Source organism: Zootoca vivipara, chromosome 9 (genome assembly GCF_965207765.1).
Source record: "Zootoca vivipara chromosome 9, rZooViv2.hap1.1, whole genome shotgun sequence".
Lineage (NCBI taxonomy): Eukaryota > Metazoa > Chordata > Lepidosauria > Squamata > Lacertidae > Zootoca > Zootoca vivipara.
In genome coordinates, this window is record NC_142592.1 from 23,452,241 (window position 1) to 23,473,840 (window position 21,600).

At 44.4% G+C, this 21,600-nt stretch overlaps 1 protein-coding gene across 2 annotated transcripts in view; it reads left to right on the plus strand.

The window, feature by feature from the left end:
- TMEM117 (transmembrane protein 117) overlaps window positions 1-21,600 on the plus strand; it is a 198,117-nt gene that overhangs the window by 166,640 nt on the left and 9,877 nt on the right. For both annotated transcript variants that reach the window (XM_035128607.3, XM_035128605.3), the window contains exon 7: window positions 18,547-18,676. In XM_035128607.3, coding sequence (XP_034984498.1) covers window positions 18,547-18,676 — 130 coding nt within the window. The remainder of the gene's footprint in view (window positions 1-18,546; window positions 18,677-21,600) is intronic.

Genomic DNA, 21,600 nt, shown 5'->3' on the forward strand with positions numbered 1-21,600 from the left:
TTTTGTGTTCTCAAAAGCACTTTTCCTTCACAGACCCTCGAAGTGTCTATTTTCCAGGGGCAGCCCCAGATTTACAGAAACTGTCCCGGTTGCTTATTTGATCTCAGAATATCCCACTTTTCCTTAGGACATCCCTATTTTCATCAGATAAATGTTAGCGGGCATGGGGCTATGCAAGCCCCGAGCCAATGAGATAGTATAGTTAGTTAACTATACAACTTTCAGAAGAAATATGAAGGCAGGCCTTTATAGGGATGTTTTCTGAATGTTTTATTTATTATGTTTATATATATATGTTGGAAGCCGCTCAGAGCAGCTGAGGCAATCTAGTCAGATGGGTAGGGTATGAATAATAAAATTGTTGTTGATGATGCTGTTATGGAATAAAGGTAAAAGTAAAGGGACCCCTGACCATTAGGTCCAGTCGTGACCGACTTGGGGGTTGTGGCACCCATCTCGCGTTATTGGCCGAGGGAGCCGGTGTACAGCTTCCAGATCATGTGGCCATCATGACAAAGCCGCTTCTGGTGAAGCAGAGCAGTGCACAGAAATGCCGTTTACCTTCCTGCTGCAGTGGCACCTATTTATCTACTTGCACTTTGATGTGCTTTCAAACTGCTAGGTGGGCAGGAGCTGGGACCGAGCAATGGGAGCTCACCCCGTTGCAGGGATTCGAACCGCCAACCTTCTGATCAGCAAGCCCTAGGCTCTGTGGTTTAATCCACAGCACCACCTGCATCCCATTATGGAATAGGACATCACTATTTTCATCGGAGAAATGTTGGAGGCTATGTCTTCCATCTTCTAGTGTGCGAGAGCTGATGGCCCAGAGAACGCCCTATATGCATAACGTTTGCATTCCTGAGTTGATACTTAGTGACTAAACAAATAAAAATAAAAAGGATCATTACAACTATGCCTATCCACAGAAGCAGGGAAGTTCCTGATCATCTCGTTGTTTATTCCGTTGTAAAAGCTGCCCACTATGACTGGAATTAGACATGCTTGTTTTATTTGCTACATTTTTCTATCAATCGATTTCCGAGTTCAAAAAAGAAAGTTAAGAGGTTAAAAAGTCATGCTTTATTGTCAGTTTTTGAAAGCGGCAATTTCTGAGCTTTATCCCCCATGGTGTTTGCTAATACAAATGGCATAATGCAGGGAACACAACAACTTCAGTTAGCAACGTTCATTCTGCAGACATGACAGAAAGGTTATAGCTCAGACCTTTGTGTCAAAGACTAAAAAATAGGTGGATGTCAAAATAAACTGTGTAAAATATATGATCCGCACTGTGATTGACTTTTTATAAATGCTTCAGATGGAGTAATCATATCATTTGGCATAATGTCTCCACAAGGAACACAATGATACGAGGGCTCGTTCATTATTCTGACTTGGTGAATTGCTCCTCCAATGAGACAATTGATTTATCATTTGTGCAGAGCTTTGAAGCAGATGATCCCTTCTTTCCCAGAGATGTTTTGCTAACTAGAGTGCCCATTTTAAATGGCTTAATTTTGGTAAAATGAGTTTAATTGTAACACACACACAAACACAAACACCCTTGCATGGTAAAAGGAATGAATGAAGAGGTATCAATTGGTAGGGTTTAATAAACCACAAGTTTATTAAAAGATATCAGAATAACACACTCCTTGCAGGAGTGGCTTGCCAGGTTCCTATCCCATTGTGATTCCCAGCGAGACTGACACAGCCAGCTGTGTCCCAGCAGATCAACGTAAATTGACCTCCTATTGAAGCATCACTTGATGTTTTCCATTTGCCCCTTGCTGGAAGAGATGTGGGTGTGGTGGTTCTCCACTTGTCCAAAGTAAAGGTAAAGGACCCCTGGACTGTTAAGTCCAGTCAAAGGCGACTATGGGGTTGCGGCACTCATCTTGCTTTAGGCCGAGGGAGCCAGTGTTTGTCCACAGACAGCTTTCCGGGTCATGTGACCAGCAGGACTAAACTGCTTCTGGTGCAACGGGACACCGTGACAAGTGCCAGAGGGCACAGAAATGGCATTTACCTTCCCGCCACAGCGGTACCTATTTATCTACTTGCGCTGCTTTCAAAGTGCTAGGTTGGCAGGAGCTGGGACAGAGCAATGGGAGCTCACTCCTTTGCGGGGATTCAAATTGCCGACCTTCTGACTGGCAAGCCCAAGAGGCTCAGTGGTTTAGACCACAGCCATGCCTTCACTGCTGCTAGACAACAGATATGTAGCCCATATTTGTGGGCTACTTGACCTAGAGAATGCCCTGTCTCCCACCATCTCAGCTTTGATGGCTCTACACCTTCTTAAATTCCTCTTGCTGATCATGTTATTTCTATGTCCATATAAATGTTTTTAGGTCCATAGAAAAGACATGTCTATTATGTCTTCTCCCATAGGAAGCGGGCTACGTTTCCTTGGCTCCCACCCCTTTTTGCCAACACTTTGTAACCAGCCTTGGGTGACCCTTTTCAGCCTAAGAAAGGTCTTTTGGTGACCACATCCCAATGGTGGGCAGGGCCAGATGGGAAAGTGGGAAAGCCAATGAAAGTGACACCTAATTTCTACAGCCAGTTTTCATTTCAGCTACACAAGAGTGAGAGGTCTCTATGCGCAGACACCCACCCCACTTTCTCTATCATCGATCCAGGCATTTTCATAGTCCGACGGCATATTCCAAACAATGGCCCATCTAGTCCAGCCTCCTGTTCTTATGGTGGCCAGCCAGATGCCTATGGGAAACTCACAAGCAGGACCTGAGCGCAACAGCACTCTATCTATTTGTGACTCCTTGTGGCAACTGGTATTCAGGGGCATATTGCCTTTGACAGTGGAGGTAGAACCTAGCCATTGTGATTGGTAGCTGTTGGTGACACTCTTCTCCATGAATTTTTCTCAACTTTTAAAGCCATCCAAGGTAGTGCTGATCAATACTTCTCGGGGGAGGGGGAATTCCATAGTTTAACTATGTGCTGAGTGAACTCTTTTTATTATATTTTTATGTTCTATTTGCATACACTGGTGTATGGTGTATGCACCACCTCAATACAGTGGTACCTCGGGTTACAGATGCTTCATGTTACAGACGCTTCAGGTTACAGACTCTGCTAACCCAGAAATAGTACCTCGGGTTAAGAACTTTGCTTCAGGATGAGAACAGAAATCACGTGGCGGCGGCGTGGCGGCGGCGGGAGGCCGCATTAGCTAAAGTGGTACCTCAGGTGAAGAACAGTTTCAGGTTAAGAACGGACCTCCAGAATGAATTAAGTTCTTAACCCGAGGTACCATGAGTCAGCTGTTTATCTCTCTCTCTCTCTCTCTCCTCTCTCTCTCTCTCTCTCATCTATCTAATCTATCTAAATGTATGTATGCATGTATGTCATGGTATTCCCTCCTTTCTAAAAAGAAGTCAGCTGCAGATCTAGTGTATACAGGAGAGAAGCTGTGGAATGAGCTGCGGAAAGACTCTACAGTTCAATGATTCTATAGGAGGGAGAGAGGGAGAGGGAGGGAGAGAGAGACCTCTCAAACATAGAAGACTGTCAATGGGAGTTTCCCCAAGAATTCTTTTAATAAGGTGCTGCATTAGCAATCAAGCAGGACAGGGATCTAGACGATGAGGAAGGAGGGGTCACAAGAAGTCATCCATCAAAAGCTTGGCTGTGCTTCAGGAATGCATTTAAAGGATGAATCCTTATCTAAACCAAATTACTGAACCCTCTGAAGGTTTGCCCATCATCCCTCTCACGTCATTTTCTAAAATTATACCGGAGTCGTTGCTTTTGAGAGCTATAAATAGGCTTTCATCTGACTGGCAGGAGGCCTTTAATTCATTCAAGGCTCGCAACTGGATTCCAATGCCATCTCTCAGATTCCGCATCATGCCTCCCCACCCCTGCCAAAGGAGTAGTTAATTTGTGCTTTTCCTTATGACTGGAGCATTCTGAGAAGAAAAGTTTTGATATTCAAACTACTTTGCTTTGTTTGTCGAAACCAGCTTGAGTTACTGCAATTAGAAGCAGGCTGGTTATGTGTTCTTGTTGGGGCGTGTGTGTGTGTGTGTGTGTGTGTGTGTGTGTGTGTGATTTTTAAACACAGAAAGCCTTTTAGGATGAAATCTATGTTTTCTGCGTGGATTTGGCAGAGGCAGATATATTGTGCTGGTATCAAAATAGCTGAAATTGCATTTCTCTGCTCTCCCGTTCAGTAAGGAAGCTTCAGCATTGGGGTCAGAGGGAATAATGTTGAACAGATTTATTCTCCCCTCCCTTTTGGATTTTTAAACTCCCATTTGAAGCCCTATATTTGCTTTTATGATCCTGTTCATTGGTTAAGGAGGTTGATTTATGTGTGCAGTATAAATCCCGGCTACGCCTGAAACATTTTGCTTCGGAATAAAAGGGGGAGAAGAATGATCTGTTTGTTTTTATTTGGAAAACAAGCTTCCCAGGCTTTCAGTAAAACGAGCTTATTTCATTTCCTTGAATTGCCATGAATGAGCAATGTGATAGTTGTGCGGAAGGTACAGTGTAATAACCCAGGCAGTGTGCTAGTTTTATGAAGCTGCGTGTTATTGCTAGAAACAATAAAACTGGTAGACCCTGCATTAATGGGGGGAGGCTACTGTGTCCTTATTGCTCTCACGACAAAACTTTGAGTAAATGACGCACAATAAATTGAAAAGTGTTCCTTATCGCAGATGTCGAAGGATACCCCTGTGGTGGAGATACAAGAACTATGGTTGTGTTGGGCATTGAAATCTGTTTTATTTGAATCAGCTAAGCCATGGACAGCTTGACCGGAGGTATCGAAATTGCCAGCTCCGCTTGGCATTAATGAGGTCCAGAGGTTGCAGGCTGCTGATCTAAGATGTATGTTCACATAATTGCATCCCTTCTCTTTGATCCAGCAGATTTGGCCAATCCAACAGTTAAGCAGAATGTGGGTTGATTCAAATGCCCTAATTCAGGCATCCCCAAACTTCGGCCCTCCAGATGTTTTGGACTACAATTCCCATCTTCCCCAAACACTGGTCCTGTTAGCTAGGGATCATGGGAGTTGTAGGCCAAAACATCTGGTGGGCCGCAGTTTGGGGATGCCTGCCCTAATTGTTCCCAAGTTGTCGGTATGCAGGTGGAACCAGTGGTTAACTAGCATGCCCCCCAAAGTATCCCCACCTGAAATTCTAAAATCATTCTGGATTTCAGCATCTCGGTGTAATGAAAGAACCTGGCACCAGTAGAACTGGTAAGTTGCCGATAACTGGAGCCCAGGCCTCTTGTAAAGGATCAATGATCAGAAGAAGAGGCTATGGCGAAATTGAAGGTGGTACAGAGCAAGCGTTGAAGCCTATGCTAGTTCTACTCTGAGTAAACTCATTGAAATGGAGATGACTAACTTGGATCCATTCTTTTCAGGGTGTCTACTCTGGATGTAGAGTCATCTTAACCCATTGGCCTTCTTCTGTCAGGAGCTGGAGACAGGCATAGGTCAGCAATAAAATAATAAAGCACTCAATGCCCTAGTGGTCACAGCAACTCTTCCCAGTAGCTCTTGCCCCAGCGAGGCAGTTGCAACAGTTGAAGGTCTCTGCCTTCCCACTGCTCTCTAAGGCTCCATTGTCTTGTCACTCCACCCTCTTCATTTCTCTGTGAGTTCTTGGAGACCAGAAGGGAGGGGAGCTGGTTGCAGCAGGAGGGGGAGATGCCCTGGATTCTTCAGCAGCCTGCCACCACTCCTCCCCAGCCTCTGATTCTGATTCTGGGCTGCCCTTTGCCATGGCCTCTTCCTGCCCAATAAACCCTGTTGCCTCTTCAGCTTCAGACACCTTCTCCCCCCAGACGTCTTCCTCAGACCACTCATCATCGTCACACCGCCAATCCCCTGGCTCTGAACCTTCTTTCCTTGGGGGTCCCCCTAGCCGATGCCTCCCACCACTCTTCTGAATCCAGCTATTCCATGACATCTTCCTACCCAAAATATGGATTAATTTATTAAGTCTGTATTTATGAAAACCAATTTAATCTGCCCTACACAATCTGTACCAGCGATGGGTTATGCCACCATTGGGGCACAACCTACAGAAAATGCTTTTTTTTCTTTTCTTGCCCGTAGCAGCCAGCAAGGTGGGGTAGCATTGCTTAGCTGGCTTTCCAATGCAGAGCTTTCTACCAGATAACCAACAGAGAGAGGGGCGAGGCAGCAGGGAGGTCAGCACAGTGTGAACACAGTAACGGTCACATTGGGTTTCAGGTAACTCTATTTGCTTTTGTAGGGAGATGGCAACCCCACCTCAAACAGTTTGCAGACCCAGTTGCTGAACATAGGAGCCACAATCTTTATGTGGTTCCACAAAATCCCTATGTGGAACCACAAAAGGAGGGAGCTGTGGACCCCTTTCCTTTACCACACGGGTAGAAAAATCGCTTTGGATCCATGACAATCCTAGGGGTTGTGGATTTCAAACTAAATACCCCCTACCAGAATATAATGATTGAGGGCTCAAGAAAAGTGATTGCTAGCTCTATGTCGTTCTCTTTCTTAGGGCCTAATTATGTTACATTAGCAACATAATTAGCAATCAAGTTGTTGTTGTTGTTTTTGAAAAATACCAGGTGTATGTGTGGATGATTGGCATTTGGCATGGATGGCAACATCTGGGGAGGATTAAGTCTTCCTTTTTGAGATGTGATCTTAATTTTAAAACAGCCAACCCCAACGCCAATGAGTGGCAGGGATGGGACTGCTCATTGGTGCCAATGGGAGGGCTTTTCTCATTGGCCCACTGGAAGAAGAGGAGGGAGCTGCCTTGGAGCATGTCAGGCACCAGTGCTGTCTGCACTGACTTGCAGTGATTCGTCCAGGCTTCAGACAAGAGATTTCCCCAGTCCTACTTGGGACTTAATCTGGGCTTTAAATTTGCACTGCATTGTGCTGTCTAGGGGGAACATTTAGGAGATAACTCTTGCTTGTTATCCTGAAATGATGCAGGATAAATATAATCCTAAAAATGAATTAAGCGGTGAGCCTTGTTGTAATTAATAAAATGACATTAGTGCATTGCAGTGCTCTGAAAACTGATACAACTACACATTCTTTGCCGTGATATTATAATATTCTGTAGTGAACTTTGACTGTCATATCTTTTAACTCACATAGAGGGGCCTATGGAGGAAAAACCTATAACCTTTACTTGAGTGTAAAACCTGGGCCAGAGGCTAATTGCTGTCAAATGATTAAAGACTGTTCGTCGGTAAGCCCATAACATTTATGGCACCAATGAATGGCCTGCCAATGTATTCAGTCTTTGATATGAACAAAGAAAATATTTTGCTTGTGGGGAAGAGTTTATGAAAGGGATTTTCCCACTGAGATATTGTGGGGAAGATCTTTCTCATGGTTTTTATGAACTACAAAAGCTGTGCCTTAAAGCTAGATCGACTGCAATTCCAGTTACTGAGAAATTCTATGCATTTGGCTGTTAAAAGAGATCTTTGTGGAATAACGCCCCCCCCTTTGCATTTGTTGTTGTTTAGTCGTTTAGTCGTGTCCGACTCTTCGTGACCCCATGGACCATAGCACGCCAGGCACTCCTGTCTTGCACTGCCTCCCGCAATTTGGTCAAACTCATGTTCGTAGCTTCGAGAACACTGTCCAACCATCTTGTCCTCTGTCGTCCCCTTCTCCTAGTGCCCTCAATCTTTCCCAACATCAGGGTCTTTTCCAAGGATTCTTCTCTTCTCATGAGGTGGCCAAAGTATTGGAGCCTGAGCTTCACGATCTGTCCTTCCAGGGAGCACTCAGGGCTGATTTCCTTAAGAATGGATAGGTTTGATCTTCTTGCAGTCCATGGGACTCTCAAGAGTCTCCTCCAGCACCATAATTCAAAAGCATCAATTCTTCGGCGATCAGCCTTCTTGATGGTCCAGCTCTCACTTCCATACATCACTACTGGGAAAACCATAGCTTTAACTATACGGACCTTTGTCGGCAAGGTGATGTCTCTGCTTTTTAAGATGCTGTCTAGGTTTGTCATTGCTTTTCTCCCAAGAAGCAGGCGTCTTTTAATTTCGTGACTGCTGTCACCATCTGCAGTGATCAAGGAGCCCAAGAAAGTAAAATCTCTCACTGCCTCCATTTCTTCCCCTTCTATTTGCCAGGAGGTGATGGGACCAGTGGCCATGATCTTGGTTTTTTTGATGTTGAGCTTCAGACCATATTTTGCGCTCTCCTCTTTCACCCTCATTAAAAGGTTCTTTAATTCCTCCTCGCTTTCTGCCATCAAGGTTGTGTCATCTGCATATCTGAGGTTGTTGATGTTTCTTCCGGCAATGTTTCTTCCCCCTTTGCATAGCGCTGAGTAAATAATAAGGCTGATTAGTAACTATATTGAACTTGGCAATCTCTGATCACCATTCTGATATTCTAGCAAAGAGTCCATATTCGTGGGCTTCCTCCAGAAGAGGTCCAGAGGGTGGCAACACAAGAAAGGGTTGCTGTTAATGGGCTTCTGAAGTTTCCTGCTGATGTAATGGGCATGACTATTTTTCTGAGCCATGCAAAGTGATGCAGCGGTTTCACCATCGAAGCCCTTGCGATGAAGCAGACTCCACACACGACTTTGAAAAATGACTCTTTACTTGCAGGATGTCAACTATTACAAGCAGTATTATTTATGCATATCAAGTCAAATGCAGGGTGTTTCACTCTCTTGGTCCCATGAAAAGATCTGCATGCTTCTAAAGTTCCTTTGAAGCAGTCCATAAATTACAGCTTGTCTATCCTCTCCAACTCCTACGGACAGCACCTGCTTGAAGTTCCAATGCTCAGCAAAACAACGGTGAAATAACCAGCCAACCTCCAACCACTACCTAAGACACACACATGCTCACTTTTAAAGGAAGTTATCAAATTGACAAGGCAATGGTTCACCATTTTTGTGACCTTAATTGGAGTCAAAAGATTTTGCAGCTGTTACATTACATTACAACGGTACCTCCGGTTGCGGGCGGGATCCGTTCCAGAGATCTGGTCGGATCCAGAGATTTCCGCAACAGCAAAACCCGGCAAAATACTTACTGGTTTGCCGCATGCACATCCCAAAATTTATGTAACCAGAGGGCTACATGAACAGAGGTTTGACTGTACATAAGTTTTCTTCCTCCATACAATCTGGTTTTTGTAAAATGTATTTTCTAACAAATACAGTACAAATACGAACAGGTGGGGCTGGCTTTGTGGGGTTTTAATGAATTTCAGATGGGATTTGTGTGGATATGGGTTTGTTTGTTTTTGGTAATATTATGATGCATTTCTGCTTATGCTTTTAAGTAAGTTATAAATTGCTTGGAGACCTTTCTGTGTAACAAGTGACTAATTTATTAGTAGTAGTTGTAGTAGTAGTAATAATTCACAGGGACCCTCTAAATATCCTCTTTCATGACTTATTTCTTTTGCAAGAGGCTTTAGTTTAAGAGAATTGGCAACTGCACATAACAGCATGGGATGTCCATGAAAAGTTCCCAAGCTCCATAATAACACAATCTGCTAAAGTAATTAATTCCCCCCACAAAATAGCAAAGGAAAAACAAAATGTGTGTTATAGTTGGCGGTGACTTATGGGAAAGCCTAACGGACATGACAGGACTGAGTTATTTCCCAAGTGCAAAATAATACAGCATTACATCTCATTGGTTTCTCTAACTCCAGAATTAACTGCCAAGCAAAAAAACAAAACAAACAAACAAACTGTCTGTAAACAGAAGAAAGAACCTGCCGAGTGCTCAACTCAGTTGAGGCTGGAGGTAAAAAAAAGAGGAAGCCAAAATTAGTCTCAAGGAACAACTGGGCGATCCTGTTCTGTTTTGTATTAAAATATGTTAAAGGAACAAAACAAAATGAAGAGGGGGTTATCTGAGGTTTTTTTGAATAGCAGCAGATTTTCAACAGATTTGGAAGGAAGCAGGAATAAAACTCTTATTCAGGTGTTCAGACCTCATACAATGACAATCATGTGATGGAAAATAGGAATCTGTCTTATACCAAGTCAGACCATTTATTTACCTAGCTAAGTATAACCTTCGCTGACTGACACCAGCACACCAGCATTTCAGACTGGGGACATTTTCAGTCATACTTGGAAATGCTGCGAATTGAACCTGGGAACTTCTTCATGGCAAGCAGAAGGTCTACACCGAGCTATGGTGGCACTTGCTTGTCCTGCCCACATCACCATTGTCCTTCCATGGCATACTTTTCTTTACCAGTCCCCCATACCGCCAACCATCATCCCAGATCACATCTGTCTCCAGTGACCAAACTACAAAACGATGAACAAAGTGGTTTCCAGCATTGGAATTTGAGGCACAAATCCTTATGGGTCATCACAGTTTTTACATGGGATACCCTCAAAGCCTCCAGCAGATATTGTCAACTCTGTGTTCCCAGATGTGCTCTGTGATTCGTAGGGTTTTATTGTTATTGTATCAATGTGATTGTGGCGCTGTAGTTATTATTATTTTATTACAGTCAAACCTCAGCTCCTGAATGCCTCTGTTTCAGCTCCCAACTGCTGAAAACCCAGAAGTAACTGCTCTGGTTTTCGAACGATTTTTGGAAGCATTCTGGGGAGTTTTTTTCCTCTTTTTTCTCCATTGACTTTGCTGACCGCCCTTTGATCCTTGGTTGTTCTCTTGGAAGTCGAATGGTCTTCCAGAACGGATTACGTTTGACAATCAGGTTTGACTGTATAGATGCAATCTATCACTACAAACTTTAATTTGATGGTGCTTTTGGGAGGTTACAACTCCATATAAAATCAGATTTGTTTTTATCCAACTGGATCTGGCTTTTACCCTTGGAAATCCAATGTCTATTTGTCCTCTAGTGCAAGTGCAAACATACGCTTTCTCTCTTTCTGTTTGTTTGGTGGAAAGGGAGGGAGAAGCTTGTAGAGGGGGTGGTGACTGTGGTACTCGTTCAACATTCCAGAGGTGGGCCAAAAGGAGTTTATAATCTTGGAGTTGGTTTATTCCAAGATGATGCTAGTCAGATCAATCCCCACCATGCTCTCAGTGATAGGTTTGACTCCTTCCCAGCTGCTCCAGCTCTATGCCCTTCTTCCTCCTTGCAAGCTCTTCCTCCTTATGTGCTAGTCTTCAACCCCCTCCATACTGCAACACTGAGTGAAGTGCCTGGAGCTTTTGATGGGAGGGAACTTCTGGTGAGAGTAGGAAGGATAAACTGAGTTCTCCTCCAGCTCTTGTTTGACATCTGAGACAGAGAAGAACTTCATGTTGGGGTCATGAAGTTTCCCTCCCATCTGAGACAAAAATTATAAGTTACAAGGTTCATACTCTGAGCCAAAGAATATGAACTACAGCTGACATTTCTATTTTAAACAGCCTTTTTTTTGAAGGGCGGGGGAACATTTGCAGGTGAAAATTGGTTTGGGGACAAAACAGTTCTTTGGGAACATCTAGTTCCTCTATAGTCAGGTACGCATACTGGTTTTTATTATTTACCCTTTCAAAATTTCTTTATCAATTTGTTTAATTTGATTGTGTCAAGGTTGATAATATTTATATATCTATAACTTGAAAAATCCCCCCAAAAGGGACCCAATACATCTCAAAATGACTTTTGAACGTGTCCTCTTATTATTTATGTAGAAGTTATGGATGTATTAATCTCTCTAAGTCTTAATTGGGATCTGTTGCTACAAGGCACAATCAGACTGAATCAAATTTTGACGATTAGTGAATTCAAATGAATGTTTCGTGTGTGTGTTTTCAGTGGGACAAATGTGACCCATTGGTGTGGCTGTGCACATTTATTTTTACAATTACAGAACCTTATGTGCAATCTAGCTTAGGAATTCAGTGCCCAGTAGCTAATGTGAAGCCAGGCATTGCACAGCATGCTCTCTAACCTAGAGAATGGCCATGCAGCTCAACAAAAGTCTACATAATTACACACTGGAGTATTCAAGAATACAGGAACGTCACATATCATATTTAACCTTTGCTGTCTGAATAGTAATCACGTAGTGTAAACTGAAGGGTGTGAGTTACAATGTACTGGGTATAAAATGATGGCAATCAGACAACAACCCTGCTCTTTAATTGGACTTGTAAGGAACCTACATTGATAAGAGTTGTCCTTTGAAACTTAGTGAATCTCAGGGTGATAATGAGAATAATTTCAGACATGGATATAAGTTTTTTTAATAAAGTTTTTGCTTGTTTTTTAAAATCTCAATAATTGTACAGACTCTTCCAAAAGAAAAGACACATTTCTTTCTCATTTATGTTTTGTGTGATGCACTTTTGTATTAGATTAGGGCTGCTGTTTTTTGATGCTTCTATGCATGATGTATCTTCATCACCCTGCATCTTTTGATTTGTATCCTGGCATGTTAATGATTGTTGTGTGACAGGGGGCTTGCTGGTGCTAGAATTAATGCATCTCAATAAATGATTCCTTGGAGTCCCCCCCCCTTTATCGTTCAGAATAGGATGGTGCCTCCTCATATTGAGGAACTTGTCAAAAGTGGTGTTGGTTTTAATCAGACTTTAGAAAAAAAGTTGCAACAGCTAGGTTGGGGAAAACCTCTCTGTCCTCCTGTGATACCCTCCACGACAGGATTTGTGGTAGATATAAATATATATCTGTGTCCATTATCATTTATTCTATACCAATTTCTGCTTCATTTTGCTTTTACAAAAAATCCTCATCACATACACATTTTGTATGCAATTTCCCCTAATATAGACATTTTCACAAAGCAGTTTCCCCTAATATTATAGGCGCTTTGCTGTTCTATATGCATTTTGGGTTTTCAATGCCATAATGAAAACTCTTTAGCATTTTAGTGCAATTTCTCCTAATATACTCATTTCAGTATAAACTTTTTTGCAAAGCCATCCCTACAATGCAATGCATTACCCCCCCCTTATTTTTACTAATATATGCAATTTTATGCACACTGCTTGACTGGAATACAACATTGCAAAATTCGGAGAAAGGTGAATTTTGATAGCTGTGTTTTGTTTGGTTGATTGTTTCAGAAAGTGCAAATTAGAGAGGTTTGCCTTTAAATGTGAACTGAATCAAATTTCTCCCCCATCCCTGCTCCCTGCCATAAAGATTGATACATAGAGAAGGCAGGGCATACACACACACACACACACACACACACACACACACAATGTAAAATGTAATTATGCTTGGCAGTTTGCTGTGCTGCTGATAGTGTTGTTAGTGAAGATTCTCTGTTAAATTTATCCACAGAGAGTAGAAGCAGGGAAGGAGGGGGCAGCTGGAATTGTGTGGGGTGAGGTGAGCTGAGGCATACCTGCCAAGTTGCTGTCAGCGAAATAAGGGACCAGGCCGGAAATAGCAGACCGGAAGTAGTGCTGTCGCCATTTTGGAACTGGGCGGAGCATGCTCAGAAGTGACTTTTGATGCTGCTTTGCCCAGTTCCAAAATGGCTGCCACGCCAGAAGTCGCACTGCAGCCATTTTGGAACTGGGCAGAGCAGCATCAAAAGTCGCTTCTGAGCATGCTCCACCCAGTTCCAAAATGGCCGCCGCGCCAGAATAAACCGGGGAAAAACAAAAAAATCTGTTTTTCAGCTAGGAACAGCTGGAAAAATGGGGATTTCCCGGGGAAAAAGGGAGACTTGGCAGCTATGGCTGAGGTGAGGTGAGGAGCTGGCAGGCAGTGGCAGAGCATATGCCCGCACTGCCCAGGGTGGGCATGCTCCCAAGGGGGGCAGGGCACGGAGGGTGCCCTCCCAGGTGCAGGATAGCCACCTGGATGCACAGAGCGGTGCACGCGCCCTGCACCCAGGGGTAGAGCGAGCCGCTCATGGGGGCGAAGTGAGCCACCCATGGCGGACATTTGGTGTGCCACCTGCCCGCGACTTCCAAGCTGTCAAAAAGAAGGGGGAAGGGCGGAAATGCCACCGGCAAATTGCACAGCTCCCTCTTACCATGACGGGTGGGGGTAGGCCTGGAAATCACGGGTGTGCAGTGCGCCAAATGTCACCCCCCTTCAGAGAAGACACCCAAGGTGGGCCACCCTCACTGCACCCCCTTCCTCCTCCACTGTTCGCAGGAGGCCTTATCAAGGGGGTATGTAGGGTTGGCAAGTGAAGTGTGCAGGAGCTGAGCCAGATAGATGGATGCATGGATAGATAGACAGACAGACCGATAAAAGAGAGAGAGAGAGAGAGAGAGAGAGAGAGAGAGAGAGAGAGAGAGAGAGAGAGAGAGAGATTCACTTATGCTCTCCCCAGTTATTGGACTGGCACCTGTTTGGCTGCAGAGAAGATAGTGTACAGCATTTTGCTCCATGTTGCTTTTGTGATCCAAAAAATGTGTGCACAAAGGGTGGCAAAACTGACAAGGCTCTCATCTCACCTCTGCAGGGAGTGAGAAGCCACTTCCCCTGACGAGAGGTTGTCAATTTTATTTCTGTTGCAAAATGCCTTTGGACTTTCTGCAGAGCTGAGGGTTGAAAGTCTTGTCAGTTTCATTTCCCTGCTCTTGGAAAACAATTCTTGGGAGTTTAACTAAGATGCTCGTTTCGTTTTAAAAGCTTACAACCCAAATGAACTCAAAATGACTCACAATGTAAACACCTTTTTCATTTTAAAAAAGTGAACAAAGCAGGGGGGAGTTCTAATAACCATATAAAATAAGGAAGTAGCAAGGGCCAACCAAAATAGTGTGCTCCAGATATTTTGGACTACAACTCCCATCCTCCCTGGGTGTTGGCTATGCAGAATGGGACTGATGGACACTGTATTTCACAACACCTGAGGTCGCCAAGTTGGCTACACAAACCCAGAAGTCACCCGAAAACATCACAAAAAGGGGCAAAATGGGGGGAGGCGGGGAGAGGATGGGGTGTTTGCAGGATTTTCCAATGGTGTTTCAAATATACACAATTTTACTGGCACGCGTGGTGCCTCGGAATGTAATCCCCGCGTAAATGGGGGGTTGCCTGTATAAGAAAGTCATAGAAGAGAAAAGCTTTAAATGTGCAATGCCTCAGCCCAATATACCTGAAGGAGCGTCTCCACCCCCCATCGTTCAGCCTGGACACTGAGGTCCAGCTCTGAGGGCCTTCTGGCAGTTCCCTCCCTGCAAGAAGTGAGGTTACAGGGAACCAGACAGGGCCTTCTCAGTAGTGGCGCCCGCCCTGTGGAATGGCCTCCCAAGGGATGTCAAGGAAATAAACAACTATCTGACTTTTAGAAGACATCTGAAAGCAGCCCTGTATTGGGAAGTTTTTAATGCTTGGTGTTTTATCACTTTATTATTACTATTATTAATATTCTGTTGGGAGCTGCCCAGAGTGGCTGGGGAAACCCAGATGGGTGGGGTATAAATAAATTATTATTATTACTACTACTATTATTGGCAAATTTATTTGTGAAGAGGTGTGTGTGTTTGTGTGAAACAGCAGAGTCTCGTGGAGAATCGTCTTCACTGTAAGCAGTGTGTATGAGAAAAGATTGGCCAGTTTCACCTCTGCATTGCAGGGACTCCATTATACAGCCTGTTGCAGAGTTGTGGGCAGTGTCTTGTCAGTTTCATCCCACACCTGTTTGAAGCTTTTGTGCATCTTTCTTGAGGTTCAAGATGTCAGGCCCAACTGCCTTCCACATCTGGCCCGTGGACTGTCTGTGGGTTGGCGTGGGAATTCCGTTCGTTCAGACCGCGCCATTTCCTCCCCTGCACCATTCCATGCTCCCCGCTCTCCCTCACACACACCATGGTGGTGCCTCCTCCCTCCCTCCTCCTGGCTTCTCCCCACCCTGCCTAGAGGAGGAAGGGGGCTGGGCTGAACTGGCTGAGCGTCATTTTAAGCAGCCCCTCTCCGAAGCCAGCCCTTTCATGCCGCTCATCTTCCCTCCACCATCACCGCCGCCTCCCTGGTGCTCCTGGGCCACAGAGCAGAGCAGACGAGCCCCAGGGAAGGTAAGCGCAGCAGCTGGAGGTGGGGGTGGGGAAGAGTACTTGCCCCCCTCACCTCTTTTTCCAGCTCCCCCCGGTGCCGCTTCTCCGGCCAGCCACAAGGTCTGAGCAGGGCCGTCCCTAGGCCTGGGCTGGGTGGCGCAATGCGCCAGGGCGCCTGGCCACCAGGGGGCGCTGCTGCCCCAGTTGGGATGGAGGAGGAGGAGCGGGAGGCAAGCCCAGGGGCTGCTGCAGGTGCAAAGGGGTCGACGGCTGCCTGCTCTGCGAGGCCACGAGGCCCCCGCAGGTACCACGTGCGGCATCGGAGGAGGAGGAGTGATGGTGGGGGAAGGAGCCCATGCCTGCTGCCTTCAGCCCCGGAACCTCTTCAGCTGAGGGGCGCGCACCTCTTGAGGGGGTGCAGAGTGCAGGCGCCCACCGCGCGGGCGGTGAGAAATTGCTGCAATAATAGTAGTGGGAGGGAGGAAAGGGGCCAGAGGAGCCACTCCGCTGTGAGGAAAGGTTTGGTGCTCTTTTGGTTTGAGGAGAAGGCGCGGGAAAAGTGACACGATCATGGCAATCATGGAGAAAGTGGGTAGAGGAAAGTGTTTTCCTCCCTCTCTTACCTAACACTCGAACTCGCGGACATCCCGCGAAGCTGAATATTGGGAGATTCAAGACAGAGATAAGCGGAAAAGGCCCTTCTTCACGCAGCACAAAGGTCAGCAACTCTGGGAAACGGGGGGCGGGCGCCAGAGGGATCTTTGAACCACGGCACTGGATAGGCTTAAGACGGCCCTGGGTCTGAAGGACAGTGGACCGGCCCGCGGCTAAAAAAAATTGCCGACTCCTGACCTAGACCCTGCTCATCCCCACCTTACCCACCAGCCTTTATGTGTGGGAATGTGAACATGCTGTACACCTATTTATTTATAAATAAATAAATGAAGTATTTTTAAATGGGGTGAAATAGTGAGTTTTTAAAAAACAGTCAGCGTAGCAGAAACATTAAAGTGACTTTTCATAAAACTATCGCAACATGATAGGGTTGCTGCAGGATTTCATGAGCTGATGCCTCCATGCTACTGGCAGAAACTTCAGCAGGATATTAGGGAAGCAGTCTGTCTTAAGGGACATCGGGATGTGCTGGCCAGCAGGAAGTAGGAACAGACAAAAGCCCATTACAATTTGCTGGTGGGGAGAGTATGACCCAATCCTTTGAGGAAGCAAATGGAAAACACATTACAACTGCATCAGAAGGTTTGGCATGGGATACGTATGTATGATTCACTGGCCATGACGTGGGAGAATATTTGTAATGCTCTTGCTTTTTACAAAGTATTCCGAAGATGCATCCCAGCATCTAGGCAACAACGACACACACAGAGATTCTGTTGATGTCCTTCTGTGGAAGTTAGGCTTATTGATGCTCCTTAGCCAAATCTGGGAGAAATGGAGGGGCGGGCTGTAGTTCAGTGGTACAGGATTTGCTTTGTATGCAGGAAGTGCTGGGTTGAATCCCTGGCATCTCCCAGGTAGAGCTGGGAAATGTTCTCTTGTCTGAAACCCCTAAGAGCTGCCTGCTTCCATTCAGTATAAACACCTACTGAACTAGCTGTTGGTCCAGCTCAGTAGAAGACAGCTTCCGTGTTCAAATCTAAGACTGATATTATGTGGCATACTGCAATACTATGGCCACCCCACCATGACTTCCTAGCAGCCCTGCCAGGTTCAAAAGGCACTCAGCCACCCCGGTAAAATAAATGGAATCCTCGTAGAAGGCAATATATGAATGTGACTAGGAAGAGACCAATCCAATGTCTAGGGGTGTGATCTTAGACTCACAGCCTCTCTGTATTGACTATGAATCTGTATTGCCTTTAGCAGCAGCTACGCTTGTCTGTGAATTCTGCAGTCAGGTGCTTGCTTGCTAAATTATCTATCCATGATCTGACAGTTTAATTATGGCAGCAAGACCTATTACTGGAAATGAAAAGAATCAATTTCTGATTATAGTTTGTAATGAAGCTCAGCAGGGGCCCAATTTTGCTCCTTTTTTTCTTTTTTCTTTTTTCTTATAACAATTGAAGAAATCTGCCTGTACCGCCAGCTGCTGCTCAAGGTTTGAAAGTTAATGGACTGCAAGGCACTCAAAGGTACTCTCAGGTCACTGACCAAAGAAGACTATTCCTGTTTGGCATGAAGAGATAAACAGGGTGTACTGGGTGAATTTAAAGTGAATGAATTCTCTCACCAAAATTGAATTGGGACCTATTAGATTTCCCTTTGATGATACTGGTGGTTGAATCTTCAATAGACGCATGCATGATTGTGATTCCCTACCATCAGGTTTTTAGTCCAGATGATACATACCCCAGCCAAAGAGTCTGCTCGGCAGCCCCAGCTTTTGTAGCTGGAGTCAGTCAGGGCCCTGCCTTCCCAGACCAGGTGGGAGAAGGCAAAGATCTCTTCCAGGGCTCACAGCCAAGATGGTACAAATAGTAAAGTACATATAATTTAAATGAATATTCCAGAGGATAAATAATTAGGTGATTCCTTTTCTTTTCTGTTCTTTGTCACCAGGACTGGGAGTTTCCACATTTTATGGGTGTTGTTGATGTCAATCTACCTGGCTTGCCTGCTGCACACTTTCAGTTTAGATTGCCTTATTGCAAGAAGATTTTAAAGGAGGAGTATCATATACATATAACAGGTATGTAACATCCTTTGCTATTCCCTTCCAACCTTATTCTGCTTCGCTTGAGTTTAATCTCCATCAACAGTCATGGAAAAGCTCCTCCAGGACTGTACCACTTCATTTATTTTTTTAATATATTTATTTTTTAAAAAAATTAACAAACAACAAAAACATACAAAAATACAAAACACAAAAAATACAAAATACAAAAACAAAAATTCTAGTTTATAATCCTTATTTCTAATCTAATGACTTCCTCATTCCACCTCCTTCTGTGTTCCTTTACAAATCATCCTTAGTAATCTCTAATTCTTATATAAACTCAAAATTTTACTTAATGTTTCCTTATTTCTCTATTTTTATATCTTACCATTTTACACTCTATATATATCTTTCCTTTTAATTCAATTATAAAAGGTAAAGGTAAAGGGGCCCTTGACCATCAGATCCAGTCATGTCTGACTCTGGGGTTGCGGCGCTCATCTCGCTCTATAGGCTGAGGGAGCCGGCGTTTGTCCGCAGACAGCTTCCGGGTCATCTGGCCAGCATGACAAAGCTGCTTCTGGTGAACCAGAGCAGCGCAGGGAAACGCTGTTTACCTTCCCGCCGGAGCGGTCCCTATTTATCTACTTGCACTTTGATGTGCTTTCGAACTGCTAGGTTGGCAGGAGCTGGGACCGAGCAACAGGAGCTCACCCCGTTGCAGGGATTCAAACCGCCGACCTTCTGATCAGCAAGCCCTAGGCTCTGTGGTTTAACCCACAGCACCACCTGGGTCCCTTATAACTATCTTCTAACAATACTTATTTCACACCGTTGTATCTACAACCTCTGTATATATCCCTTACTTCCACTGATTCTAATCTATTATACGCTTATTCTTTAAATAAAATTTGAATTTCTTCCAATCTTCTTCCACTGCTACTTCACTCCGATCCCAGGACTGTACCACTTCAGAGTTGAAGTCTTGCATGTCTTGTTTTCTCCTGCTGATGAGGGTAGGACCCAAACCAATGGATTCAAGTTTCAAAAAAGGAGATTTCAACTAAACATCAGGAAGAACTTTCTGACAGTAAAAGCAGTTCAGCAGTGGAACAGAGGTGGTGGACCCTCCTTCCTTGGAGGTTTTTCAGCAGAGGTGGGATGGCCACCAGTCATGCTTTAGTTGAGATTCCTGCATTGCAGGTGGTTGGACTAGATGAGCCTTAGGTTCCCTTCCAACGTGACAGTTCTAGGATTCTAAGTAGATGGCATTCCTGGGAATTATGGGAAAGGACTCAGCCACACAGCCACACACCTGTAGCCTGAAATAGTGCGTGCCTGAAACAGTTTCACTAAAACCACCTGCTGTTTCGTGTAGATCAGGCCTTTCAAAACAGCTCTAAGATGTGTGTCTTTAGGAATCACAGGTTGCCCCATGTCACTGCAGATTAGTTCAGCTTTCATCTGTTGTCTGTTTGTATCTTTTTTTCTGGCCTCTCTTTTGTTCTCATGTTGGAAAGGCTTCCTGAAACGAGCAGCAATGCTTTAACTAGAAGCAGAATGACAGCTGTAGATCAGGGTTTCCCAAAATTGGGTCTCTAGCAGTTTTTGGACTACAATTCCCATCATCCCTGACCACTGTTCCTGCTAGCTAAGGATGATGGGAGTTGTAGTCCTAAAAAACAGCTGGAGACCTGAGTTTGGGAAACCCTGCTGTAGATGTTCCTGGCACTCAAAGGGAAGGAGGGGGAGAGGATTTTCTGATAGCAGAAACAGTCTCTAATGTTAAGAGGAATCTGAATTTCCAAATGGTTCTGCTTTAGGATGGGAAAATGGCATTTAGATGACATGATATCCATCAATGAATGTGCACATTCTTTGTTATGCATTAGCAACCGTCATGAGGAAGCCTGATCAGTGTTGTTGTTTTTAGAATTTATACACCCCCTCTCATTTTGAGAAAAATACCAAATGAGTAAAAGCCAAGTATAAATCAGATTATAAAACTATAGCTACCCATTATTGAAAGACCTAATAAATCCAATCTTATTAATGTAAAAACATCAGTGGTAACTCCATATTAAAAACTCATCTTTCCTGGTTATAAACAAGTGATCACCAAGCTGGCACCAGGGAGATTTCAGGACCGCTGAAATGTACATCAGTGCATAGCTAGAAAGGTGAAGGAAATATGCCCAAAGGCCTGGGGTAAAGAGGCAGGTCTTGACCAATCATTGAAAAGCATACAGGGATGGTGCAAGTCATTTCATGACAGAGATTGCCCCTGAAAGCACAGTTGACAGTGTCACTGCAATCATTGCCCCCCCCCATCTTACCCAAGGCAGGTCAATGTAGGAGCAGGTGTTCCTTCAGATACTTGGGAGCCAAGTTGTATGTGTGTTTTATATGTCAGTGTTAACAACTTAATCTGAGCTTGGTAGCGAATTGGCAACCAGTGCAGATCTTTTAAGAGCAGAGTAATATGTGTCAGATTTCAGAGAGGTGTGTTTTTGGTAGGGCTTGTCCTAATTCTGTAAGAAAGGAATGGAAACATAGATATCCCTGTCAAGAAACTGACAACCATCTTGGACTTCATTCTCTTTAAGTATTTCTGACCATGGGACCATTTCTGACCATTTCTAACCCTTAAGCTTTTGAAATCAGCTTTCTTAAAGTACATGTCTGACTACACTCAGTTTTCCCTTGCCTATGTCTAAGGAAACCCAAGAGGACGTAATCACTTCCTCCCAAGGTTCCCTGTACATTCACTTCATCGATCAGTTTCTCCCTGTTGGTGAGTCCCAGGTCCAAGAGAGATAATTCCCTTGTTTCTTCTTCCCCCTTCTGGGAAATGAAATTGTCAATTGAGGACATTGAGGAATTTGTTGGACCTACTGCTGCTGCTACTCCTACCTTTCTGTTTGATCTGTTCCTTTTGAGCAGGTTGTACCCCTCAG